Source organism: Amphiura filiformis, chromosome 7 (assembly GCF_039555335.1).
Source record: "Amphiura filiformis chromosome 7, Afil_fr2py, whole genome shotgun sequence".
In the NCBI taxonomy this organism is placed as follows: Eukaryota; Metazoa; Echinodermata; class Ophiuroidea; order Amphilepidida; family Amphiuridae; genus Amphiura; species Amphiura filiformis.
In genome coordinates this window covers 55,266,081-55,290,541 of record NC_092634.1, presented here as the reverse complement: position 1 = coordinate 55,290,541, position 24,461 = coordinate 55,266,081, and the positions used below count along the sequence as shown (strand labels likewise).

Sequence of the window (24,461 nt, the reverse complement as noted above, 5' to 3'; positions counted from 1 at the left end):
CATTAGATATTTAGGAATGCCTGGAAAAATAGAAATTCTTTCTGGCTGCAAACAATGTATGCCTGATTTTTCCAGATATTGGAGTGGACCATGAAGAATAATGCCCTTTTAGGGTTGGACTACACTTAGTAGTATTCACATTGACCATACTTGATCTTGAGCTTCTGGGCATGGGTGGTCAGTGTCCTGCTGTGAAGTAGGTCAATAATAATAGTACTGGTCATTTGTAGTGGTCACTTTTCTTAGTGGTCAGTTGAAAGTGTTGTTGGTTAATTAGTAGGGCAAGGGCATTTCATGCTGCTCTCTGGCCACACTTGTGCCAGATTAGCTTCTGGGTCAAGATGTTATGTCCTGGTGAGGTGAAGGGCACATGTCTTACTGAGAATCTATATATGAGTGAGTGAATAATTTTAGGTATGACTGGCATGTTCACATGAGGGCTTTATTCGTAAGCAGTTTGATTCTTGAGCAAAAACTTTTTGAAATCCGTGTGAACTCTCTTGAGGCATTCCAATCCCAAGCTTGCCCCCAAACATATCCCCAATTTCCCCGAGTGACACTTGAAAGTGCTACTGCCGTATGAACGATACATTTTGCGATTCTCCAGTGCTGAGCTTAACCTATGACCTTGGTTAAATTATATTTAATATGGTTCAATTTGGTGCAATACGAGATAGTTGATAGGTCACACCAGGAAGTGCAACTTCCTGGTCACAGTAAGCTTCGGTTGTAATTACAAGGATGGCGACATCAGACATCGCAAGACTCGAGGATTCCAGGCTTCAATGGAGTTGTGTTGACACACAGTCACGGATTGACTTAGGAATTGCAATACTCGAGCACGCTGGTCCTCGAGAATTCTATGACCATCTGAACATGACTATTAGGATCTCAAACATGTGCATTTGTCTAGACTACTTTGCAGTCCCTTTTTGATAAACAATGCAGTGAATTCATGGGGGGGGGGGGGGACATCTTACCCCAGTACAGTAAAAAAACCATTACAGGTGTTGAACAAGGGAGGGGAACAAAAATCCTAAAATAAGGCATTTTGAAATCCCCATCCCCCAGATTTTCCCAATTTGTCATTAAGAGAGGGGTGCAGGCTACAAGGGGGAAAATCTCAAGACTGGAGACAATCTCTTTGGCACATATACCCCTTGTCACTGCCATAGGCATGATAAGGCGTGCCTTGAGATGAAGGAATAGGGAAGAGAAAAATGTGAACAAAAGGAAACTGGCAAAGAGGATAGGAAAGTGAAAATGGATGGGAAAAGAGGAACAAGGGATGAAAGAGATATGAAATTAAGAAAATGCATAGGAAGAAGAGAAAGGAAAAGGAAAGGGGAAACGATGGAATAAGAATGAGAAGGAAAAAAACAGGTTTAAATGGAAAGAGGAGGAAAGGGAAAGATAAGGCTTTATCGTTACAACAGCAATGCTAGGTTTCAGTGCCCAACACTAGAGGGCACTCATCCATTCTACCACTAGAATCCCAACAAATAGGTATAAGTGTAGTAAAAGCACCAGGTTTTGAAGAAGGGAATGTGGTTTGTTTGTTTAAACAGTCACTCCCTGTGGAGACACACTTGGATGCTGATGGGACCAGGTTCAAACAAAATGCTCAAGCCAGGCTAAAAAGCCTGTATAAGCATGCTGTCCTACGTGGAAAGAAAAGAGAGAAACAGATTTGACGACAATCCATTGCATAAAAAGGTCCATGAACATGAACATAAATGTGCTCTAAAAGGTACACAATTTGGAAGAAAATTTCACTAAAGACCCACTTTGTAGTGTTGAAATTTTCAAAAAGACCAATGAAAACTCCAATCTGGATTACTTGTTGAAATCTTTCTGTCATTTTGTAAGCAAATATTCTACAGCATCAAAATAATAATTCAAATTAGCCATAAGATTGTCAAGCGTGAAAATTACAGTCCATCAAAAATAATTTCATACCGAAAAATGAAATTTTTTTCACGCTTTGGCAATTTTGAGCTGTTTTCCTTGTTTTAAATTTTGTGATTCTAAGTTTCCTTACATTGACCTATAACACAATATATTCACACATTGTTATTTTTGCTGTATCGAAAAGCGCAAAAATAAATGTAGCGCAAAAAAAATCCACATAAACAGTATTCCCAGACTATCCAATTCATCTAGGCCAAATGAAGTCAACCCAGGTTCTAATGGCCTTGAACGAAATACTCCTACTATTTATAATTTCAACAGCACGTTCAACATGATCAACATGAACGTGTCTCTTGCAGTGGCTAAATTTAAATTTCAAAGCTTTTCTTTAGAGCAGTTTGACAAATAAATAGAATTTTCTACAAAAAAAAAATGCTAAAAAACATTATCATTACAAAATTTTATGATAAAAAAAGTTGTGCAAAATATATTTCTGTGCGAAAATGAAATAAGTCCAGTTATTTTAAAAGGGCATCCACAGCCTCATCCCCTCACTTTTCTAAAAAAAAGTTGAGATTTTATACCTCTGGCTACATAATGTTTATGTACCAAAAATTCTTAATTAATTCGTTTAGCAAAAATATCGTCAAATTATGGAGCAGTGTAATACACAAAATCATGCATAACTCGCAAACGCAAAATCGGAATCAACTGAAATTTTGGGAATAAGCTTTTTCCGTGGATATCTACTGAAAAATATCATAAAAAGAGGATGCTAGGATCACAAAATCCTCCTTTAAGAATCACTGCCCAGGACACAAAATTTACTATTACTATGCTGTCACTATTAATTTTAAATCTCAAGCTTAATAATTGCGGGGAAGGAAGGGGACAAGGGGGAGTGGGGAGGGGAGGAGGGTAACTCCAGGGGCACTCCTGCCTTTCTGTAAAGCCCTTTACAATTGATTCTTAGTTCCTGTTTCCCGCCCGCGTCCAAAGTAGAGAATTGCAAAATATTTAATCATTTCATTTATATTTTTGATTTTCTCTTTTAAAATAACTTTTAATGACTTTCATTTGCTACATTCTGACTTTGATCATATCAACTATAATGATGATTAAACAAAGAACATAACTGTACCATTACTTACATGTATGTATAAAATCAAACATATTATGTAAAATAATTAAATGCATGTTCCTTGTCAAAACGGGTTGTGACCACTTGTTTTAAAATAAAGAAAATAATAGATAATTAATAATTAATAATTAATAATTAATAATTAATAATTAATAATTAATAATTAATAATTAATAATTAATAATTAATAATTAAAAGTCACCTCATCACTTGTTTTCAACCATGAAACAGGAAACTAAGAATCAATTGTGAAGGGCCTGGTAAATCATCTGCCCAGGACAAGAAATTTGATAATTTCTGTATACTATGTGGTCACTATTAAATTTAAATATCAAGCTAGACAATTGCAGAGAGGGGGAATTCTTTATTAGGGGGTAAAAAGAATTAAAAAAATATAATTATGGCTTTTTAAGGGTAGGTAGAGGGTCTAATTAAAATGTTCAGCAACACATGAAAGGCAGACAAGACCTAACATTAATATTGCATTTATTTAGGTTAGGTTCAAGGCCACTTCTCTGGGTGCAGGCCAATTTTAATATTCCTGAAACTATTAAATGTGGTTAAGGAAATTTTGATTTTCCCAAGGCCATGAGAGAAAATAAAATGTCACATAAACTTCACAGCCATTGTCAGATTTTATTGCCATAAATTCTATTTTTGAATATTTATTAATACTTTTGTTATTCATGGGAACACTTTATGAGATTGTGAATTCAGATGATGATGCAATGGTGTTTAGTCACTGCTCTTCACATACGATAGAGGACATATTTCGCAAATACATTAGACGTTCAATCGCGGTTGTTTGCAGACCTCATTGAACCAAGGACGGTCCCCCATTGCAGAGTGGTCCACGGTTTAAATGTGAAGTGTGAGTGTGTGTCCTTGTTTGCTGGCAAACACCTACACACACACCCCACACACAACATAATAATAATACCCATGCAAAAGCCAATTTCACCAAATTCTTTCACTAAACCCCATGAGAACTACCTGCCAATTGGCCAAAATGAATATTGTGTCCAATTTTGAACCAATCAAGGAGGGTCATCTGCAAATGCAAGTTTGACAGCTTCTGACCATAAATAGTTTAAAGCCTAGTCATAATTGGCAATTGAAATAAGCTTTTCAAGTTATCAACCAATTAGAAATGCTGTTAGATGACTAGTAGTGTTCAGGGGGTTAATAGATGACACTGCCACAAGACCACCTCAACAATCACAAGGGAAATTTGCCAAGTATTCTCTAACATATATCAACAGAGGGCAGAATTACAATTTATTTGCAGAGCCAGACAATGGTGGACAACATCATTTTAATTCGGCAACAGCTAATATCAAAAGCATGGACGTTAGACGCAATAGTTTTCCCCGAGCCGAGGTGCGATTTTGGCTCTATTGGCCCAGTTACAGAAAAAAAGTGAACAAAACATATTTCCCAGTGCAATGTATACATTTTCAGATGAAAATAAACCATTTTGGATTAATAATGAGCGAGAAAAATTTTGACTCTGCCAGGTATAGATCTCGGACCTCCCGGTTCAAAGGCAAGAGCACTAACCATTGTTACAAACAGGTGAATTTTTATGGGAATTTTAAATATATATCATATCATATTATAGCCACATGCAAAAAAAGAGTAAAAAACATACTTTACAATGGGTGTACTATCACACCCCACATATTGCTTGATAACATAAATACACTTTTGGAATTATTTGTCATAGTTTTGTGTTTACTTGGTAAACCAATGACGACATCAAAATTTAGTCAATCTGTAACTGTCATATGTAGACTGCAATGAGTGTGGGGGAGGGTATTTAGGTAGGTGTGCATCTGTGGACTTAATAAGAGTTTTTACTGCCTAAATGGGGACACAGCTGCGACCAAGGATGTCCATGTTTGCTGGAATCAGTCAGGATGTAAAGCAGTGTGTAAATCACATTATAAACCAACATCCACCTTCTAATGCTAACACTGTAAAATCTTTCCTTTTCCAGCACCAAAAAGCCTTTTCAGTGTTGGGGTTAATCAACATATGTTTCCCTTCATTGAGGCCCACATTAACCCTAACGCTGTAAAATCTTACAAACTCTTACATATCGAATCCACTGTGCATGCATGGCTAGAATTGAAAACTGGCAATTTTAAGCAAGTGTCCCTAATCGACACACTGTACAAGAGGGTGTGTGTGTGTGTGGGGGGGGGTAGGGTGTATGTATGCATACTGCTCACCTGTTCCAGCAATGAATCCTTCTTTGAATGCCCTGACACATAGCACTGGTGATGATCTTTGGATTATCTGTTTGGGTTCGCTGAAAGTTAACACAAAATAAAATATTTGAATGAAAAGAAGAATAAGAAAGTTGTGATTATATCATTCATGCATATATTCTGGACAGTTCACTGGTTGATAGCGGGTTCAAACCCTGGCAAAGGCTAGTATGTGTAAAACATTGAGTTAGCTTGAAATTCCTCTGGACAAGGAACTTACTGCTAATTGTCTCGTTGTAACCTGTACGAAACTCGGGGGGATGATCCTGGCTGCGAAGGTCTATTGTGGCATGTCTAGGGTGTGGTCTTTTTAGCTACAAGTCCCTGTGTTGTTCTTTAATGGTTTTTGGAATGATGTGGGGCTGTCGTGGTCAGCGACAGCCTGTGACGTGTGATGAGGCTTGTGGATCAACGGCTAGGCATTGTGCCTGTGCGTAGCGCACTATAAATCACTGCGCTTTTTTTTTAATTGCCAGTGATCATTTTTACCATGCATCAGCGTTGAACTGAGGTGCTGCGCAATTGCATCACAAGCGTACAGACAGTTGACCCTGATTGTGTGTAATCACAGGATTGGATTAGCGCGTACAATTTAAGGGTGGTCTGAACCCTGGAATTATGAAACTTTCGGGCCTCATAACTGCTAAATTATTAGTCTAAAGAATATAAAAAGTAACATTTTAGAATGGAAATTACTTGATGAATTCATCTGTGAGGTCTAATTTGGGCCAAAATGCCCATTTTGGAAAAAATCACAAAAACAGGTTTTTGGCCCAAAGTTTTCAGCATAGCGTAACAAAAAAAATTGTTTGGCCAAAATTTTTTTTTTATTAATTTTTAAAAAACTAGATAAAAATATCTAGGAGCTGTTTTTTCATTTTTTTGAATTTTGACCAACTTCACCAAAAATATTTGAAATTTGGGCAGCATTTTTTGACCATTTTGGTGCAAATTTCTCAAAGTTGGTCAAAATTCAAAAAGTAAAAAACAGTCCTAGATATTTTTATCTAGTTTTTAAAATTAATAAAAAAAATTTTTGGCCAAACAATTTTTTGTTACGTTATACGAAAAATTTGGGCCAAAAACCTGTTTTTTTGTGATTTTCTCCAAAATGAGCATTTTGGCCCAAATTGGACCTCACAGATGAATTCATCAAGTCATTTCCATTCTAAAAATGTATACTTTTATATTCTTTAGATCAATAATTTAGCAGTTATGAAGCCCGAAATTTTCCATAATTCCAGGGTTAAGACCAACCTTAAAAAACTGCCACTGCCAAATCCAACATGGTGTTACTCTCAAATTTAGATGCGACACACTATATAGTCCTTTTCTCCTATCCCATCATGCACTATATAAGCGGATTGAGTAATTTTGAATGCAGCGTGTGAAACCTGCGGACATTACCTGATATTTTAGAACACGATCTTGAATATATCGCAGGAGGATAATGCATTATGGGATATATGGAAAGTAGATAGATCTCAGAAGATATCAGGCAGTATTGAGCCGGAGAAGATATCTTACCCTTCTCAAAACTCTTTGCAATATGATGCATCATCTCATTACATGAAATCACAGTCCTATACAGGTTCCCTTTGTTTTCATGTTGGCTAAACATGGGTTGATAGTCAAAAAATAAACATATTTTGCAAGATCTGGATGTGCTCTGTTCATTGAGGTACTTTTTGTCACTATGGTTGCACTAGATAGCAAAGCAGTACAGAAAATTGAAATGGAAGAAATGCATTGTATCTTCTCCAGCAATGAGCCAGTCAGTGCTAGATTTGTTGAAATCTCCCAGTTGTCCCACCCCCAGGCCTGTAGCCAGGATTTATTTTAGGGGTTGCGGGGGCTTTAAAACGGGCTGATGTTATATCTTTTTACATATAAAAATAAGTTTTTCTAATTGTCAGGGGGGGGGTGTGTGCAACCCCCTCACTATGGGCCTGCTCACCCACCCCTCCATTAAAAACAAAAAATCACAGAAAATCGCAGCTTTTTCCTTCCCAACGATGATAAGAACTTTGCAAATTTCGCAATGAGCCAAGATGATATCATCGGAAATGGAAAAGTTCAATATTAAGGTGGTACGAAAGGCAAAATCAAGTTGCTCTGATTGAGATTAAAATAGACTTGTTGCAGAGAGATATGCAAAATAATCTTAATTCCAAAATTTGAGTTAAATCGGACAAACGGTTTTTGAGATATTGCTGTTGAAAGATTCTTTGTATTCTATTGTTTTTTTGCCAATATATTGATGAAGTTAATGAGGAAAATTGGCAAAATGTGCTCATTAATATTAATTTTTGCCAATTTTTTCCCAATATTTTATGAATAAACCTTCATACTACTTTTACCTTTAAATTTTGACCTGAAACTTTGCCAATGTGTCTCTATGACCTAAACCTTTAACATGTGATTTTCCGCCCATCTAATTTGCATATTTGCATAATTAATTAGCTTTAAGTATAATGCTAATTAATTATGCAAATATGCAAATTAGATGGGCGGTAAAATCACATGTTAATGTTTTAGGCCATAGAAACACATTGGCAAAGTTTCATGTCAAAATCATATAAAATAAAAGTAGTATGAAGGTTTATTCATAAGATATTGGTATAATATTGGCAAACATGAATATTCATGAGCACATTATGCCAATTTTCTCATTAACTTCATCAATATATTGGCAAAAACAATAGAATACAAAGAAACTAAAAACATGTATATCTTGACAACCGTATGTCCGATTTCCTTCAAACAAAAACTATTTTGCTCAGTGTATTTAGCTTAACTTATTCAATCTATTCAAATGGTTCTAAATTCAGTTTCTGTTTTCCAGAAACATCGTTTCGAACCCCCTTAACCTGCATTCAACAAGCAAAGCTCAATAGTTGACCTTACTATGAAGTTTTGTACCTACCACACTCAGAGGTCATATTCTATGTGTGTAATCTATTAGGGTTAAAGAACTGTGTACTGACAGATGAGCATGTTTCAGATTCTTGTGAGTGTACGGTTATTTGTAGCTTTTAATAAATCTACATCTACATTTTCGTCGTCTGCTTCCCATACTGTCGTATCTCAAAAGGCTGCCTTTTGTGATTTTTTATTATTATCATCTAATTGTGATGCCTTACACTAGTAAAATTAACTTCATATATTAATTTTGAAGTGTTATCACAATATTACAATCTTGAGTCCATTCATAAAGAAAAGAAGCACGTTGAAATATAAAATAACATTATGAAATGCAACAATGATAATAAAAATCACACAAGGGAGCCTTTTGAGATATGACAGTATGTGATGCAGACAACAATTTTTATATACCTTGTATTCCTGATGTCTATAACATATATTTTGCCATCTTCTGTCCCTCCTATAACTGTGTCTGGTGATACACAGGTGCAACAGTTAAAGGCTGACGTACTGCTTACTTGGAAAATCTGAAAAGATGGAAAATACACTAATGATAAACTTGAATTACGCATTCATTATACATGCAATTGCGGTTGTTTGCATTTGTATTACCGTATTCGTTCCAATAAGCGCCCATGCCCCAATAAGCGCCCACCCAGGGTATTTTCAATTTGCTTAAGGGTAACATTAATGTTGAAGTGACGGATAGACATCGATACAGTGAAATAGCTCGGGGATTAGAAATCCTGTGTAAACATGCAATATATTTTCAGCATCAGAAAAGCTACTATAACGTACGTAAATTTGTCTCTAATAAACGCCTGTTTAGGTAAACCATGTAAAAAATAAGCGCCCACCCATAATGACTTTGTTAAGCGCCCTGTGCGCTTATTGGAATGAATACAGTACATTGCGAATTTCAAACAATCAAAATTATTTGATATCAGAAGGACATTCTTCATATTCAGAATGCAATTCGATATATCTGATGTGCTCTCATACCCTACAAAAATACCGTGCAAACATTGTTATCCGAGCCCTTAAGTTTTGTGGGAAGTTCTGTTCTGCCAAGTGAAGTCTTTTCACCTCACCTCACCTCACAGGCTGTGTCACCCACTGTCGGATGTAGCCCTCCTCAAGTCTTTTCATTTTCAGTCAAATATCATCTTTTACCTTTGTCCTACTGTGCAGTCCTACTCCCGCAAGTTCCCCACCTTCTGTTGCTAATAACAACAGCTTGTCTTGGGTGCCCACTTCTCTGTCCCCTGTAGTCAAATAACAAACAATATGATAAATATTAAACAATAATTAATGTAAATGCAAAGCTGCCTGTCTTCTAAAGCACTTTGCAGTATTCTTAATACAACTTTTGGGTTATTCCAGTTGAAATCCATATGTGATATGCCATGTCAAAAGGAGACACTTTTGGGCAGGTTATCAATTTTGAAGTTTTTACAAATATAGAGATATTTTGCTCCACAATGCTGTTTACCCCAAAAGTAATCGGACATTCCTAAGCAAAGATATTGAGCTTCCTAAGTTATGGTATTATAAAATTGGAAACTGAGATATCGGCCTTTAAAAATATTATTGAGAATGTTAAGATACCAGTTATATTCCGATCTGAAACTATCAGACAATATTTTAAACATTAATAACATTACAAATTCGCAACAAACCCAAAAATTGCGAAAAAATTACCCCCTTCATATTTCTTCATTTACGACCCCTGCCCCAAAGTGCCTCTTTTTGACATGGGACGTCACATAATACCCCTATGGAAGATATGACCTTAATATTCTACACAGGGGTGTAGATTTCAAATGGGGTTACCTGAATGTGTAACTCCATTTTGTAATCTACACCTCCTGTGTGGGAGATTAATGTCATGTCTTCCATAGGGGGTGTATGGATTTCAACTGGAATAGCCCAATTCAGTATTTTCACACTTGCATACCACTTAACGGAGAAACTGACCAGGTTATAATATTCAGGGTTGTAGCTAGCCTGATTTTACTGATGGGCTCTATATTGCTAAAGTCCATGAATGACTCGGGACACAATCTTTTAAGTGAATGCGAGTGATCGGGGAATGAGCTCCGGGGGTATCACCGCCTAAAAAAATTGTTTTTTGCTCTTTTTATGATGAAAAAATCATTAAAATTTTTTTTTAATTTTAAATTTTTTTTTAAAATATATTTTTTTTGTGCCAGGCAGACAGCGTCAGTGGTGGGCAGGGACGCCTACCATAGCTACAACGCTGATAATATTATTCCCTGGTTAGTTTCTTTGTATATATTTTTTACTATAAGTATTTAAACACTGCATCTTCATTGCATCTTCATTAGTCGCTTCCCAGGTTGTATCGTAAGTGGGCGTGTTCCTTGGCCACTTGAAAAGTTTGGTTTCATGGCTCTGACCAGCGCCTGAGCAAAGATTGGTAACTGGGATCGCCGTCCATCATAGGACTGGATAGCTCAGATAATAGTGTACTAGTCACGCAAACCAGCGGTTGCTGGTTCGAATCCCGCTTTAGCCAAATTTTCTTTGCACCCTTTTTTCAAAACGAAAGTACATTGAAAAAGTGTAGCAATCCTGAGTTTGCAGGCCGGGTCAAACAGGCTATTCAATTTAAAACCCACCCAACCCCTGTGGAAGATTTTGAAAATGATTTTTGACTTTCAAATGGAATGAACACATGAGGCAGTGCCATTTGAATTTCATACACCCTCTGAGGAAGATTCAACCGAATCTTCCACTGAGGGAGAGTGAGTTTCAAATGGAGTTGCTATTGTGTTCATTTAATTTAATATTCATACTCCAACTGTGAAAGATATTTCCAAAATCTTCCACAGGAGGGGTGTGGATTTTAAATAGAACAGTCCAATTCTTACTTGATTGAGAATCTGCAGGAGTCCCTAAATCCACAGAGTTGCTAGCAACGCCAACAGCGCAATCATTGACAGGACAATCTCCTTTGTATACTGTTGCTAGGCACTTAGACTGTCCACAGTCCCATAACCTTGCTGATCCATCGCTGGAACACGACACAATGTTTCGCCCTTTGTCCACTACATCAGTGCTACGAATGGCTTGAAAATTATACATGTAAAGAAGGAGAAAATCACAAATGTATTTGTTAGACATGTCTACCAGGGGTATTATTACTATCTGTGGTTATTTCATCTTTGTTCTACTGGTGCCAATTTTTCTTGGCCAATTTTGGTATATTGGATGGGTCTTTTTTCAAAATTTAAAATTTTTTTAAAAGCCCAACTTTGCCTCATTGTAGCCAACATTTTTGAAATTTCCCAAAAAAATTTGTAAAAATTAAGACAATTTATGTTAAATTTGGCCGAAAATTTTGAATTTTGGAATATCGATGGGTCCTATTTTCTTGCAAAATTGGTATATTGATAGCTATTGATGGGTCCCCTTTCAAATTCTCAGTGTCGCACCCCTACCATATCCAAACTTGAATACTCCCCCCTTGTCCCCAGGAAAAATCATGTTTGCAAGTAATTTACTAGTACATGTATGTCCACCCTTTGGCCATTTTTACGGAGAGCCAATGAAATTAAAGGAACAACAAAAACTGTTTGAAAGTAAAAACAACAACTGTTTATAGGTTTGTTTTTTAATGTAAAAGACAAATCAAGGTATAAACAGCTTTTATCAGTATTATAAAGCTGACTGGTTGGTACCTATATTTTTTTTTTTTTGGCCTGTTTCACAATTCCTGGGATTTGATGCAGGAGTGCATTCCATGTACAGGCTCAGCAGATGCAATGTTCATGACTAAACAAGGTTAGATCTTGGAATTTGATATATAGGGTCCACAACTTATAAGTTCCCCCTAAATACTTTTTAAAATAAATCGAAAAATATTTGACAAAATGCAAACGTGTAAAAAGGTTTGTGTAGCCATATTTGTTTTACCCATATGGACCAAATTGTAGCGTCACACGTCATTGCGTTCAGTCACAATGGTTCATTATGTAAAAAAAAGACCGTTTTAAACGGTGTTAAAGTTGCATCTGAGTCCATAGGAGTCAACCCTCAAACAATACAGTAGGCCAGGTCTATTCATGTGTTTGTTAAAGAAAACCTGACTGCTATGGACTCAGGTGCAACTTTTAAAACGTCCTCTTTTCTTACACAATTAACCATTGTGACTGAACGCAATGACGGTGACGCTATAAATTGGTCCACATGTGTAAAACAAAGGGTTATACATATCTTTTACATTTTTACATTTTGTACAATATTTTTTGACTTATTCTAAAAAGTATTAGGGGGAACTCATAAGTTGTGGACCGTATATAACAGAGTGGTTATTGCTGTGTATTTGAAGACAACAAGGAGTATATGAACTTCAACTTTTTAAAAAATTTTTGGCTTGGACTTAAAGATGAGTGGTTGCACCCTTTGTCTAGAAGGCAAAAATTGATATAGTGTTTCAATTAATTTGTTAAATTCTTCCACAACATAATTATTACCTTATTAATATTATCACTGTAACTTCCGTGCAACTGTGCTGATAGTCACTGATTAAAAATTGGCAGTAGGCAATAAATTATTACTAACTTCTACCCTTGACAAGACTTGTATACAATTTCAGCTTTTTTGTTGATGATAGGTGTAACTTTATGCCATCATAGCAAAAACAAAAGGATCAATGTCATGCCCATATCCCCTCAAACTAATCAACTTAAAACTTTTTGTTGTTGCTTCTTTACACCATGTAAGGTGATATTATCTTAATATTATGATATTGTTATACGCTGCCTGGTCTGCTGTGTCGCAATCAAATCAACTCATATTGAACAAGTTGCGATTCTTTTTGCACTACTTTTGTCGCAAATCACAGTTTTGTTTGCAACTGTGCCAACTTGATATTGTTCTACTTGCTGTGTGCAATCAAATCAACTCATATTGAACAAGTTGCCATTTTTTTAGCACTAGTTTTGTTGTAAATCACAATTTTATGTGCAACTGAGCTGATTTTAACCTAATATCACATATTTATGTGCAACTGTACTTTATAAAGTTTTATCAGTGATGATCAAAACACCCTCAAATTTATCACTTCAGATTTTTGCATTTTTGGAACAAGCATACCATAAAGATCACTGGCCTAATGTAGCACTTGGACTCCTTTGCCTTGGGGTAAATTTCATGTGCAAATAGAGAGCCCCCTCCTCTGAAATCCCAGCAAGAATTAAGGATCCGTGCCCTTGTGTTTGCTGGCAAACGTGAAATAAATCTGCTAAAGACAAAATATTCATCAAAATGAAGATAGAATGGAAGTACATTTTGTATTTTTATTCCTTCCGTATTATTATTCTCATCGTGTGAGTCAGGCTGCTGAATTCTGCATGGTTGTACACTAGCAGCAAACAGGGCAGATAGCAATTAATACTTAGAGAGCAAGTTATTTACATGCTTTATGAAATAGACATAAGATAAATGTATGATGATCAATTTAGCCTATACGTTACTGTTGACTGTTTGGTGGTGCAGTTCGACAAAATATTTTGTACCAAAAATCTCTGGAAAATCGCCTTAACAACTGGAGTTAGAGGGCGACTATAAATCATACCTCTCATGACAGGACTTGTATACAATTTCAACTTTTTGTTGATGATAGGTGTAAACTTTATGCCATCATAGCAAAAACAAAAGGATCAATGTCATGCCCTTATCCACTCAAGCTAATCCAATTTATCGCTTGTTTCTTTACATCCTGTATACTGATATTTAGTGGTAATTATAATGATATTGCTATAATCTGTCCTGCCTGATGTGTGAAATAAAATCTACTTTCATTGAATGAGTGGCTATTTTTAGAAGTTTATCTTCATAGTGAGGTGATCAGTGTTTCTATACCAATGTTGACCAATACACTGACGACTACACCTGTGTCGCATTCAACTATTGTAAATCACAATTGTATTATGGCACATGCTCAGTAGAAGACTGTGATTTAGGGTACGTGAGTGTGATATGTGATTAAAACATAGTAAGTTGCCTGTGTGGAATTACTTCATATATCAACCATGGACAGAGTATACTCATTACTATACAATCACTGACTGTCATGGGCATGTTTCACTGTTATAGTGAGGTGATCAATGTTTCTATACCAATGTTGACCAATAGTCTGACGGCTACACCCGTAATACATTCAACTATTATCGAGAGCGGTGCAGTGTCGCACAAGAGGTGAACTGAAGCAGACTTAATATTCCGAGTGTTGTGATCAGATTTACTTAGACCAATAAATGCACTGACTGCCACACCGCTGAGAGGATCATTGTCGATATACACGGGCAGTGAATGAAGAATTAAGACTTGTAGTATTGTGATATCTATTTTACACTGACTGCCACACCCATTTAACATTAAGTGCTGTAATTGTACTGAACAGAGGCACATAAGTATTCAAGCTTTTGGACAATATCAATCTTCTTTGCCTGACTTTCACTCCCATTATGGCTTGGCATGGTTGCTGTGGAATCTCTGCATGTATGGTACTACTGCTGGTAATTTTTACAGCGCTTGGTAACGAAACCATTGCAGTGGAGGATCAAAAGTTTAGAATCATTACATGTGAACAGGAAAATATTACTGATTGGTGGTGGCTTTATATAGTGTTTGAACCCTATGGTATTGGTACAAGATGTAACACCCAATGTCCCAAAGACTGCACCTGTATCCTGGGTAACACCACAGTAACCAGCAACTGTACAAATGGAGACATAGCTGAGACTACAATCCCATACCCATCTAATGTGAGCTATCTAAATTGGGCTGACAGCGTTTTATATGTCATCAGACCACAAGCGTTCTTCATGTTTGCCGATGTTTTAGAATTTCTGCATCTGAATAATGTCAGTCTTCAGCATCTTCAACCAGGAGTTTTTGATGAATTACTAGCTCTCAAGTATTTATTCTTACATGACAATCATCTCACCGAGATAGCACCCGGTGTATTCAATGAATTGACAAGCTTGGTACGTTTAGTCCTTTCAAACAATCATCTGAATGAAATTGCTCCTGGTGTATTCAGTGAATTGACAAGCTTGGAATTGGTCAACCTTTCCTGTAATCATCTTAATAATATAGCACCTGGTGTATTCAGTGAATTAACAAGCTTGAGAGTGTTATACCTTTCAAATACCAGTACTACTCTTGAGATAGTATCTGGTGTATTTAATGAATTGGCAATGCTGAAATGGTTACACTTTACAGATAAAAATCTTACTGAGTTGGCACCGGGTGCATTCAGTGAATTGACAAGCTTGGAAGGGTTATATCTTTCAAACAATCATCTTACTGAGGTAGCACCTGGTGTGTTCAGTGACTTGACAAACTTGAAACGGTTATCCCTTGAAAATAATCATATCAATAAGATAGTACCGGGTGCATTCAGTGACTTGACAAGCTTGGAAGAGTTATACCTGTCAAATAATCATCTTGATGATATAGCACCTGGTGTATTTAGTGACTTGACAAGCTTGGAATGGTTATTCCTGTCAAATAATCATCTCAATAACATAACACCTGGTGTATTCAGTGACTTGACATTATTGAGAGAGTTAAATCTGTCAAAAAATCATCTCAATAACATAACACCTGGTGTATTCAGTGACTTGACAAGATTGAGAGTGTTAGACCTGTCAAAAAATCATCTCAATAACATAACACCTGGTGTATTTGGTGAATTGACAAACTTGAATAAGTTAGATCTTTCAAATAATCATATAACTGAGATACAACCTGGTACCTTCAGTGAATTATTTAAAAACACTCTTATTTTCAAATTACCGAATATTATTCCCTCGAAATTTACGATGCATTTGTCATTGTCACACAACAACATTTCCATATTACATTCTGGCACATTTCAAAATCAAACTGAACTCAGATTTCTTGATATTGATCACAACCAGTTGGAGTTCCTTCCACAAGATATTTTTCACAACTTGAACCAATTGCAATATCTGAACCTGTCATTTAATAACTTGGCTCGAATTCCTGCTGAACTGTTATTGCATTGCTCCCATTTGGAAAACCTTGACTTGCGTGACAATCCGCTTTTATGGATTGAGCCAAATACATTTGCAGGGTTGCATGAAACAGTAGATTTAATTGTAAGTGACCCTTCTACATGTTGTTTTACATTGACAAATTGTAAATCTAACAAAGCACCATCACCATTCCTTACATGCAAGCGTTTGTTGCCATATAGTGGTCTTCGTATAGCTATATGGTTCGTAGGTGCTCTCGCTATACTTGGCAATATTTTGGCCTGTTATGTTAAATACAAGCATAAACAGCAAAGCAACAAAGTACAATTTTTACTAATCACAAACCTGTCAATATCTGATTTCTGTATGGGCATATATCTGGTAATCCTAATTGCAGCAGATGCATACTACACACATTATTTCCCATCCTTTTCTGAATCTTGGAGATCAAGTGTGCTGTGTAGAATAGCTGGTTCTTTGTCTGTATTATCCAGTGAGGCATCAGCTTTCTTCATAACACTGATCACTATTGATAGGTTTCTGGGGGTGAAGTACACATTCAGTAGGCATCGAATTGGTACTAAAGTTGCCCGTGTTTTGGTTGCCCTGCTGTGGTTCCTAGCACTAGGCATAAGCATTGCATCTTTTGCGTTATCATATGGCAATCCCGATATCTATGCAGTCTCAGAAATGTGTGTAGGGTTACCCATATCAAGACAAATTGCTTACACTACAAAAGAAACACATACCGGTAGATATCGATCGGGATTTTACAGTTATATTGAAAAACAGATTCCTACACTGTACGTACAGGAAGCAAGGCCGCTATGTACTTCTCAATCGCCATATTCACAGTCCTTAATCTGGCATTATGTTTTGTTGTAGGTTATTGTTACATAGCTATATTTCTCTCTGCCAGGCAAACTGCTAGGAAAGCTGGCCGTTCTGTGAACTTAAACGAAGAAATCAGAATGTCTACAAAAGTATTTCTCATAGTCTTTACAGATCTTTGTTGCTGGGTGCCAGTAGGCATATTGTCAATCCTGGTCCAGGCTGGGGCAGTTGAGGTCAACCCAATTGCCTACGTCTGGATAGCAACATTTCTGTTACCAATCAATTCCTCCATTAATCCTTTCCTGTACACTTTGGCTTCATTTATTTCGAGCAACAAGATATGTAGCCGCCAAAAGAATCGCCAAGAAAATATTCCACTCAGGGTAATCAGGGGATCATAGCGCTAGTGAATCACAATACCAATTAAATAAGAAGTGAATTGACATGTTTGTGATTGTTGAAAATACGAGGGGGTATCAAAAAGTTTTAGAAATCGCCCAGAAGTGAAAGAGCTATATCAATGAAATTTTGTCAGTGCAATCACTGGTCCTTATGTACACTATGATGCAAAATGGTCTCATAAGAATGTTTACTTTTTTTACAGGCGCTAGATGTCAGTACCTGCCTATGTAACCGCATAACCAGCAAAATGGAAAAAATTGAGGCATGTAGCATGATTAAGTTCCATTTTCAGGGTTACAGTGCCCAAAAAATCTGTGATGAAATAAAAATTCATTTTCCAAAAAGCAACAGTGACAATATCACAATCACCACCGAAGATAACTTTCATTTCATCATCGATTTTCTAGGCACTGCAACCCTTCAAATGCAGGATCTCAATAACGTTGCTTGCCTCAATTTTCTCAATCTTGCAGTTTATGCGCAGTAACTGGGGCAGCAGGTTATTAGCATCTAGCGTCGCCTGTAAAAAAAGTAAACATACTTATGAGGCCATTTTGCACCATAGTGTACATAAGGACCAGTGATTGCACTGACAAAATTTCATTGATATAGCTCTTTTTCGCTTCTGGGCGATTTCTAAAACTTTTGATACCCCTCGTATATATGCAGTTAGCAGCGTGGACACTAATATTGGACTTTTTGACATTTGCTTAAAAAGTTATTTTTTTCAGAGTCTTGGTTAGCAACAGCGTAGCTTGCGACACCATCACGACATGATGGTGTCACAAGCTACGGCGCTGCTAACCAAGACTCTGAAAAAGGTAACTTTTTAAGCAAATATAATTATGCAGTTGTTATATGCTTCTTCTGTACCTTGTGTCACGTCCAGTGTGGTAGCGAGGTCAGTGCTTTTATGCAATTGCGCTGCGAACATGTAGACAAACCATGTTGTATGCATGTTATTTGTATATTTTAATCATTAAGAGGTAAATAATGTTAACAACGTTTAGTACATTTTGTAAATATTGTTTATCTGGACTTCTTTGGAGCCCAGTACATTGTATAAAGAGAGTTATCCAGAATAAAAAGAAAAAAGAGAGAAAAGAAAATGTTTCAATTAGTATAGAGAACTAGTCTTGTTTTTTTCTCCTGTCTGTCTGACCTTTGAACTACTGACATACGCAAGTTGATGGTTCACATTAAGCCTACTAAGGTTGTTGGTTCTAAGTCTCATCAAAATTGTGGGGCCCCCAAAAAAGAGGACAAAGGGGGAAAAGAGAGTAAAGAGAAGAGAAAGGGAGAAAAAGAGAAGAGAACAGGGAGAAAAAGAGAAGAGAAATAGAGAAGAGAAAACATTGAATTACACGTAATTGAGTAGTCTTTGTCTAAAAAAAACGCACAGCCGGGTCAATAGTAAGTAGGCCGGTGATTATTTTAGGCAATGCTTGAAGGAGGGTCCTTGGCCAAAATGCCAGAGAAAATTACTGGGGACCCGCTGATATGCGTGCAGGGGCCATGACATTTTGTCACTAAAGTCAGTATTAAAGACGAGACTCAATGCTGACTTCAACATCAATCCATGCATGTTATACCGGTAATTGTGAGTCTAAGTGTTGAGTGGACCAGTGTAACATTTAAAATTTGCAAATTGAGTTTGAGCCCTCTTTTGTATAAAGCAATAATAGTGTAAAAATATACTTCATTTTGCATAATTTTCGTAAGTGGCCGTTCTCGCTTCTGTTATGGACACCCGTACACTTCATGTTTAAAGCAATAATTACAGACTCATTTACACTAATAATTAAAAATGGTCCACGAATGACTTTAATTAAGCCGTCATTTTCACACATCTAACTTTTTGAACTAAAATTTTACACAATAATAGTGTCATAACCGTCCACCAAATGGCTTCAACTTTTTCAGACACCCCCCTGCATATGGTTAACAAGTCATCTTTTTTCACTACTGCTTTGAACACCCGCAACTTTGTTTAAAGCAATAATTTATACAATAATAGTGAAAAGTTGTCCACAAATGATTCAACTGGGCTTTCATTTCACCATTTTTCGGCTTTTCCAAAATAAAATTGTATACAATAATAGTGCCAAAACGGACCACCATATCAAATGGCTTCCATTGGGGCTTAATTTTGCAAGTTTCTCACTTCTGAGGGGGCACATCCCTCTCACACTCGTTGGTCACCCGCTCATGCTATAACGGACAACCAACAGCCATCCTCTAGCCCACAACTATGCCCCCTCAGCACGCCTGCCATGTGCGCCCTCTCTTTTTTGCCCCTTACCCCACCCAGGTCGCATGTGCACACAACCACCATCCTCTGCTGCTGGCTCATTCACCCTAATCGCCCTGAATCCTACTAAACCCTACAGATGGGGTGCCTCCCAGGGACTCAGCCGGGGGAAGCTGGAGAGAGATGGAAAATTTTCAGGGATAAAATGAGGATGGCAAAGAGTAAAGTTTCCTAAAAATGACTAAAAATGGGACAAAATTGACAAATGGGGATGACAATATGGCTTTGTCCCTTCACACTAAAATCCAGGTTACACTAATGGTGCCTCCACTTCAGGGGGCAGAGGCAGAAAACACATATTAAGGCACCTCCGACCAAACCTCCATGAAGAGAGTTAAGGGCTATTCCATGTAAAATCCACACTCACCCCTGTAGAAGATTTTGGAAACATCTTCCACAGGGGGAGTATGTTTTTCAAATGTAATTGGTCAGAGTTAATCATTTTGAAACCCATACTCCCCCTGTGTTATGGCTTTACCCATATCTTACACAACTGGAGTGAGTATTTCAAATGGAAGTTATACCCAATTGTCTATTGTATTCAAAACTCATACTCCCTCTGTGGAGGACTTTAGCTAAATCTTCCACAGGGGAGGCAAGGATTTCAAATGGAATAGCCTAATACATCTTTACCAGCAAGGAATTCTCTCTAAATACTTACCACCTCCATGTCCCCTCATTGTAACGGGACAGCTTCCATCTTCTGCAGACCATATTTTGAGTTGCGTGTCCAGGCCACCACTCAATACGACTATACCGGAGGGGAAGAACTGACAGGTACTGGCTTCACCAATGTGTCCTTGCAAATCCCTCTGTGAAGCATTCAATATATGTTTTATTGTGATGTGAGAAAAAAGAAACAAACAAAGAAATAACAAACACACAAACACATTGTGTGCAAGTTGATGAGCATGCCATTTGTCTTTTTCAGATGAGAAAATATGCCAATAGATATAGTCTGTATATCTACCTCGAGTCACCGGCACTGGCTTTGAAGTTCAGCGTGTGGCAACCAAGAACAGGAAAGCATAGAAGAGGAAGGCAAAGATGAAGATGGCGAGGCGACTTAATAGCATATAGAGGCACCACTTGGGCAAGGGATGCGCAAGACAGACAGAAATGGAAGATTCTTGAAGAGGGCTTCATACACATACGATGAAAAAGCCTAAGTAAGGTGAGGTGTGCTGTGTTGGCTTAGCGTAGTTTCTTGCGTGTACATATGAGGCATGTTGATCGTGTGTGTAAAAGTATGTACACGCACCAAGTAGCCAAGTTACCTAATGCAGAACAGGTTGAACTTCACAGCTAGTGCCGGTGACTCGAGGTAGATACATAGACTAGTAGGATTGCATGACTAAGTCGACCATTAGTCATAGTCATAACTAATGGTAGTCGCAACTTTTGATTATGACCTTGTGATAGTTGACTTGTGTCTAGAGTGTTCTGGTACATGTATACAATTATATACCTCATATATAGATTCCTGTCATCTGATTGGTTGAAAGTGCAGTCATTGAATTAGCTATGCCCTCCTTTTTAAGAATTACATAAAAACTGAACTATTCCCATGAATAGTCATTTTCACATCATCGGCGCGCGCGATGGCGTGTGCGCATTACGCGCTCGATGGCGTGTTACTTTTCATACGCAATTGCCAACGCGATGCCTGCCAGTTTGCGGTGACACGATCGGTTCATAACGAAAAACTTTCTTTGTAAATTTTACCATGGCCTATGAACAATAAAATAGGCCTTTTAACCAATCAGATGACAAAAATCTATATTAATTCGGTATATAAAACAAATATTGACTGCTTTATTCGGGACATGGTTAAGATTTCTTTGTGAGATCACCTTGGGCCTATAATATTAACCATGCCCCTCATAGCAGTCAATATTTGTATAATATTGACTGCCCAAGAGGTGAATAGTCAAAACTATTGCTACTGTGATGCAGATATCTGCTTTATAATTGGAGGATAATTGATCCAGATCCAGATCGAGTGATCTCATCAAGTCCATGCTATTTTCCCTGAAGCAAACCGACTCAAAAGGGCAGTCAATATTTGTTTTATGTACCTCATACATATAGTTTTACCAAATTATTTACACAACAAACCACTATTTTCGGAAATGTCACACACATAAGTCATAACTGAGTCTGTGTGTCTATGGCATCTCTGCGTAAAGCAGTGCATACACCGAGACAGTTAGGTTGTTGCCATGATGGCGGAAAATAGTACTACCGTATTGACTTGAGTATAGTCCCACCCGGTTTTTTTTTTTTAAGTTTTTTTTTCTGGTTTTGTAGTGTCCCTGGACCTAGACCTAAATGCTAGGATCATTCATGGTTGACCTAAAAGAAATAAAAAATTTCAAGATGTTTTGTATTTTAATATGAAAATTGATAATTTGTATTCATGTCATACTCTATTAATGATTTCAAAATGCATTCAAATTCAATGCATTTTGAAATCATTAATAGAGTATGACATGAATACAAATTATCAATTTTCATATTAAAAATACAAAACATCTTGATTTTTTTTAGGTCAACCATGAATGATCTAGCATTTAGGTCTAGGTCCTGGGACACTCAAACGAAAAAATAAATAACTTAAAAAAAAAAAAAAATTTAATTTGGGGTGGGACTTTACTCAAGGTGGGACTATACTCAAGCGTCAATACGGTACTATTGCCGGGAATAGTACTAATAGTACAAAATTGAGATCAATGCTACAACATCACAATAGAACAAAGAGTGTCATAAATGACATGAAATATTACCCTAACGAGTCCATCAGAAGTCTGCCATATTTTGAGTGTCCCATCATCACTAGCCGACACTCCTAATGCTCCGCCAGAAGAAACATCCAAACTGCAGATCTGTTTAACAAAGTACATAAATTAAAATTAGGCAATGAAAAACACAAACATGTTCTACGGGGATTTTCCAAGTACAGCCGCAAGGTCAGGATTTTTTCTTTTTCTGGAATAGGATAAATAAACTTAAGGGCTCATATTGAAATTCCCTTACACAGGAAGGTGTGCGCCATCCTGCAGCTTTCCTGTGCTAGCCTTCTTTTGTTAAAATCCTGTGTGATTATATAACACTGCAATTAGCCACTTAAATTAGGAGCGCGCTTTCTTGGGTTGTGCGATGAGCCATAGTCAGTTTGTTTTCTTCCCATTCATCATGGACCACCTCAAAAGGCAGTGTGTATCACTGATGCATATAATCCATCCGTTTTATGACCTAGCTTTCCTAAGCGCACGCTTAGCGAGGGGAATCCTGCCTCTTTCTGTGTGAAAACGTGATAGGGTATTTCAATATGAGCCCTAACAAATCACCAAATGCTTGAAAAATCAGACAAAATATTTCCAAAAATATTTTTCTCAAAATTTTCTCAATTAAAAAAAAAAATAGTCAGAATCAATCCACTTTAGTTTATCCACTTTAAAACTGTTTTTATATGCATACAGCTAATAAAAATTCCCCCAAAAGACAAAATCTGGGTCGGTTGGACACATAGAACATGGTAACGTCGCCTTAGCTAATGGCTGGGTATAATTTTGTTGTAGTTCAAAGGAAAATTCAATACATGTGCCATTTTATTGTGACATAACAATACATGACCCCGAAAGGGGAGTGCATTGTGGTCGAAAAGAATAAAACAAAACAAACTTCAATTGCATTGATATTTTGTCATTTGAACATCAACAAAATCATAATTATGCAGTCATTAACCTCATCATAATGTTTAACATCACAACTTTTGATTAACCTTTAAAAAGCTTAAAATTGCAGGGGGGGGATTAAATGACTGTATAAGGCATATCCCTTCAATGCAAGATATAACAACAAGTGTTGTAGCTAGCCTAAGTTGAGTGCTGGCTAATTTCACTATCCAATTAGAGCACTTGCTCGGGCATAATTTTTTAGAGAACTTGAGGGATCGTGGAAAAGGCTAGGGGGTATCACCCCCTCTAAAAATCTTGTTATGATAAAAAAAATCATTTATTAAAAAAAAATTTGAGTGCCATCCCTGACAACAACAATGTTCCTACACAGCTACATGTACTTACACTCCTCTTATGAATGTCTGCAAGTGAGGTGCTGGGTGCGGTGAACTTTGTAGAAATATTTTGTCTGGGAATGATAGTACGAGACTTCTCTGTAAAAAATTAAACGAACAAACAGACAAACAAGTACATTACAGATTTATTATTAATAAGCTTATGAACTTCAGAATATGATGGCGATGCAAAGGGACAAAGCCTGGGGACAAAGAAGAGAATATATAGCCTATTTATAGCAATTTCAATTCTATTTATACATGTAGCAATTTCAATTCCGTAGCAATATTAATTCTAACCTTAGTTACTTCTGACACTGTGAAGCCTTCTGAAGCTGATAGCCGAGGTACACCATTGGAATCTAGACCATGAGATTTGAGCTCTCCTTGAATGCCAGGCTCTCCTAGGTAGGCCCATTATCAGTACAGAATACATACCTTGGTTACTTCTGACACTGTGAGGCCTTCTGAAGCTGATACCTGAGGTACACCATTGGAATCTAGACCATGAGATTTGAGCTCTCCTTGAATGCCAGGCTCTCCTAGGTAGGCCCAT

General features: G+C 37.1%; 1 protein-coding gene across 1 annotated transcript in view; it reads right to left on the bottom strand.

The window, feature by feature from the left end:
• LOC140157962 (proteasomal ATPase-associated factor 1-like) overlaps window positions 1–24,461 on the bottom strand; it is a 98,341-nt gene extending 73,880 nt beyond the window's left edge. Inside the window, exons 1-8 of the mRNA XM_072181209.1 lie at window positions 24,344–24,461; window positions 23,916–24,004; window positions 22,617–22,715; window positions 20,492–20,642; window positions 11,145–11,342; window positions 9,424–9,515; window positions 8,662–8,777; window positions 5,287–5,366 (exon numbers count right to left, since the gene is read on the bottom strand). Coding sequence (XP_072037310.1) covers window positions 5,287–5,366; window positions 8,662–8,777; window positions 9,424–9,515; window positions 11,145–11,342; window positions 20,492–20,642; window positions 22,617–22,715; window positions 23,916–24,004; window positions 24,344–24,461 — 943 coding nt within the window. The remainder of the gene's footprint in view (window positions 1–5,286; window positions 5,367–8,661; window positions 8,778–9,423; window positions 9,516–11,144; window positions 11,343–20,491; window positions 20,643–22,616; window positions 22,716–23,915; window positions 24,005–24,343) is intronic.